A 4,495-nucleotide genomic window follows, 5' to 3' on the forward strand; every position below is an offset into this window, starting at 1 on the left:
TGGTTAAAAGGTAAACCAACATAATATTTAAGTGCCAACTTTCAGTGAGATATCCACTTGGGGAACATGAGGCGAATAGAAATATACTTATGATTAACAGGTGAATAGGCCTGCTGATTTCTAAGTCTTTATTTATAAACATTTATTCATTATGAAACAACCTTGAGAATAATGAAGGCGTAACTTTGTTGATAGGACTGGGAAAACTAAGGGATGCTTAGTATGTTTCGGTTATTAATTCTTGGAGGTTAATTGACCTTGGGATGAAAACATTCCTAAACTTTCAGCCCAAAGGGCTCTATTGTTTGGGAAGATTTCTATAGGAGAAACTCATTGCAAAGAAGTTAGGAAGAGGAAGTCTTAAGCGAAGTGTTTTAAAACAAGGTCAAAAATGTATTCTGAAGAGAAAACATTTATTAAGCTGATATACTAGGCATTTCTTGCTTTTTATCTCATTTATTTCTCCCAATGGCCCTGTAGGAAGGGTAATAATTACATCCATTTCAGAAACAATACAGTCGACACCTTAAGTAACTTTTTTAAACAGGTCACACTTACTAACTGGCAAAGTGAAAATGAGAAGTCCATGTTTCCAGTAGCTTCTAGCTGCCTTTAGCTCAGTGCAAGAGACATAAGAGGCAACCAACACATTTGCTGGAAAGAATGAATGAATAAAGGTACTTTAGCTCTGCTATTTATGTGTCCCTGGGTAAGACAATTTTGCTGAGTCTGTCTTCATTTCTTAAAGGAATATAACAAGACGTACTTCACAGAGTTGAGGTAAGGAACAAATAAGGTGATACAATAGGGAAGAACAATTAAAATATAAAATATTAGATGTTAGCATGATATATGTCACAAATTGTGACATGTATAATTTGTGTGTGCATATGAAAACAGCATTGGTAACAGTTAATACTATGAGAATTTATACATAACTTCCAAACACCAGACTCTAAGAAAAAGGTACTGGATAGAAAAGTTGGAAGAATAGGCAAGGAATTGATATATTGTGTCTGGGACAGGAATATTGGTGGTTAGGGACAGGGTAAAGAAACTTTACATTTGTAACCCTTTGCATTTTCCTTTTGAATTTTGAACCATGTATTACTGCATTACTATTCAAAAAATAAATAACTTTAAACTTTATAAAAACATTGTATTAAAATGTAACATTAACACAGAATAAACACAGTACTTTTTTTAGCATTGCCTTTATTTCAATTATTAATTTAAATTATGAAAATGAAGCCACTTCATTTTTTTTTGAGAATTTAAATATTTTATTATATAAAGTTATACCCAGAATTGTGCTTCATTTTTTCACTATATACTTTAACTCAAGGACATTTGTAAAAGCAGTACATTTTAGAAATCCTGAAAGAAATTCCACTAGCTATAGGCTATTTAAATACTGCTTACAGAAAGTATTTAAAAAAAACCGAGGGAGTACAAATGAACTTATTTACAAAACAGAAGTAGAGTCACAAATGTAGAAAACAAACTTATGGTTACCAGGGGATAAGCGGGGGAGGGATAAATTGGGAGACTGGGACTGACATGTACACACTACTATATATAAAATAGATAACTAATAAGAACCTGCTCTACAGCACAGGGAACTCTACTCAATATTCTGTAATGGCCTGTATGGGAAAGGAATCTTTAGAAAAAAGGAGTGCATATGTGTATAACTGACTCACTTTGCTATACACTCGGAACTAACACAACATTGTAAATCAACTATACTCCAATAAAAATTTTTTTAAAAAGTATTAAAGGAAAGCCAGCACCATATAAACAGCATACACTTAAATAACAGAGATGAATGCTTAACATACAGAGTAATGTTTTTTTGTTTTTTTGTTTTTAAAATAAATGTATTTATTTATTTATTTATTTATTTTTGGCTGTTTTGGGTCCTCGTTGCTGTGCGTGGGCTTTCTCTAGTTGCAGCAAACGAGTGGGGGCCACTCTTCGTTGCGGTGTGTGGGCTTCTCATTGTGGTGTCTTCTCCTGTTGTGGAGCACATGGGTTTCAGTAGTTGTGGCGCACGGGCTTAGTTGCTCCGCGGCATGTGGGATCTTCCCGGACTAGGGCTCGAACCTGTGTCCCCAAGTGGATGCTTAACCACTGTGGCACCAGGGAAGCCCCAGAGTAATGTTTTTTATTCACTGATAAACTAAAGGTCCATTTCAAGATGTCTCTCTTGTATACTTCACTTGTTTTATTAGCAAGCAAAGCCCTATAAGGAAGGGATGGCTTCATCTAGTCCTCAGACTCGGATCCATCTTCATCTTGACTAATCTGGAAGTAACGAAGTTCGTAAATCTCCTTGTCAGATGCAACCACACGAAGACAATCACGAAGATTTTTCTTTTTAAGGTATTTCTTGGTAAGGTATTTCAAATACCTTTTAGAGAACTGTTTCTCAGAAACAACTGATTTTATTCTTGAAGTGTTCAATGTGAACGACATTCCCAAGATTTCCAGTTTTTCCATTCCCTTTAACCTTCTCCCGTAGAAACTGTTCAAAATTTCCAGAATTAAAAATTCCATCTTCTACTGGATGAGTAAGGTCCAAATTAAACTTCCAGGTTGACTTCTTAGGCTTCTTGTCTTTCTTCGGCGCCATCCTGAAGGCCCGCCGCGCGATCAGAGAGCCACTTCATTTTCAATATGATTATATCTTTTTAACAGAATCTGTGGTCCCTGAGCAAGTTTAATTCTCCTGAATAAAACAATCTTCTTTTACCATTATTTTGAAAGACTATTTTGCTGGATGGTAGATTAAATTGAGTGAAACGAGTTATTTTCTAAGAATAACATCAAATGCAGGTAGGGCAGCGGTTTTATCCACGAGCCCAGAGAGAAATGGGGCGGAAAATGAACGCAAGTAAATAAGAGTTAGTGGTTAAGTCTAACATTGCTACGGGCCGCCGTTTGATGTTAGTGCTGCACTGCGTTACAGCTCCTTTGCGCTTTGATGGTCTTCCAAAGTGCGAGTACTAGCCAGAGTTAGGTTCCTGAATGTTTCCCGATCTGCTGCCATGACCAGTCCAGGGCTTGGGTTAGGGCTTTCGCTGGCTCCTAAACACTGAAAAGATGACAGTGTCCCTCTACATTTATGCAATTAAAAATAGAAATTCACTTAAGAAATTCATTAAAACAACTTAGGGCGAATGCAAGACCTTCCTTCTAGACTTTCTGAAATAAAAGTTCCGATTAAATTCATCAAAGCTGAGCTTTTTTTCTGCATTTCTCCTTTGCTAATGTGTTAGCCGTAGTTCACTGGCCTGTTCCACCACCCAGCACTCACCGGCTCGCAAGCCCGAACCACGCGGCTGCTCGCAGGTGCCATCCCCAACCTGCCAGGAAATCTCCTCCTTCGCCCCACCCCTCTGGCCCTTGCCCCCGCCTACTTCACGCGTTGTCGTGACATCAGCGCGCCGTCGCCAAAGGCCGGCAGCAAATGAGCGCAGGTGGCTGCGGCCCTTCGTCGTACTCTCGAATGCGCAAGCGCGGTCGTTCCGGGTGCTCGGAAGACCTGGCGGAGCCAGGCGCTGATGGAGGCCTGAGGGCGGCGGGGGCGGGGCGCGCAGCGAGCTGGGGGCATGTCCACGGCGGGCGCCGTCTAGAGGAGGGCCGAGCAGCCGCCACCACGCTTTCAGTCGCGGCGAGACGCAGGCGAGCCAGGCCGAGGGCCGCGGCGGCGATGCAGCGACGGCGGCGCCCTCCGCCGCCAGTCTCCCAGCTGCCCGAGGGCTGCGGGGGAGGCGGCGGCAGCCGCGGAGGAGGCGGCGGGAGCGAGGAGGTGGAAGTGCAGTTCTCCGCCGGGCGTTTGGGCTCCGCCGCGGCGGTTTCGGCGGCGGCGGCCACGCGCAGCACAGAGGAAGAGGAGGAGAGGCTCGAGCGCGAGCACTTCTGGAAGATCATTAATGCCTTCCGCTACTACGGGTAAGGAGCCCGTGGCGGACCCCTGCTCAGCCCGTCTGCGCGCCCGCTGCTTGCGGCTGACCCGTCCGCACCGTGGCGCACGCCGCGCTTGCCCTCCGGTCGCCACGCCTCCGGGGCGTAGGAACCGGGCCGCCTGAGCTGACCTCTGCGCCCCCGAGTCATGTCGCACCACCTTAGCCCCTCCCGGCGCTGCACTCTCGCGTGTCTGCCGCGCCGTCTGTTGCTCAGCCTCTTGTCTTCTGATCTCTGGATCAGATTAGCCCTCTTGCCTTTCATCCCTCGTTAAAGGTTTGGCTTTGAGGCGGGTGAGGGTGACCGGAAAAGTGCTGTTAAGAATTTCAGATAGAAGATGGTGGTGGTAAAATCGTCCAGTGCTGGGCATGATTTGTATGTATTGTCGCTGTCCTGTAAACTGAACAGACGGAGAGCCCAAGTTCACCTACACGTGGGATGCCGTAGGATGCTTTTTTCTCAAACTGTTGTAAGTTCTTGTGAGAGCAGCATTAAGATTTCCGCCCCTCATCCCCCCCCCCCCCCC

At 44.2% G+C, this 4,495-nt stretch overlaps 1 protein-coding gene and 1 pseudogene across 1 annotated transcript in view; one reads left to right on the forward strand and one right to left on the reverse strand.

The window, feature by feature from the left end:
• Positions 1-2,268: 2,268 nt before the first annotated feature.
• Positions 2,269-2,659, reverse strand: LOC103085679 (60S ribosomal protein L22-like 1 pseudogene; annotated as a pseudogene).
• A 1,056-nt stretch (positions 2,660-3,715) lies between these two features.
• CARNMT1 (carnosine N-methyltransferase 1) overlaps positions 3,716-4,495 on the forward strand; it is a 34,775-nt gene continuing 33,995 nt past the window's right edge. The window contains exon 1 of the mRNA XM_007450991.1: positions 3,716-3,957. Within this exon, the coding sequence (XP_007451053.1) occupies positions 3,716-3,957 (242 nt within the window). The remainder of the gene's footprint in view (positions 3,958-4,495) is intronic.

This window comes from Lipotes vexillifer, unplaced genomic scaffold (genome assembly GCF_000442215.2).
Source record: "Lipotes vexillifer unplaced genomic scaffold, Lipotes_vexillifer_v1.1 scaffold204, whole genome shotgun sequence".
NCBI lineage: Eukaryota > Metazoa > Chordata > Mammalia > Artiodactyla > Lipotidae > Lipotes > Lipotes vexillifer.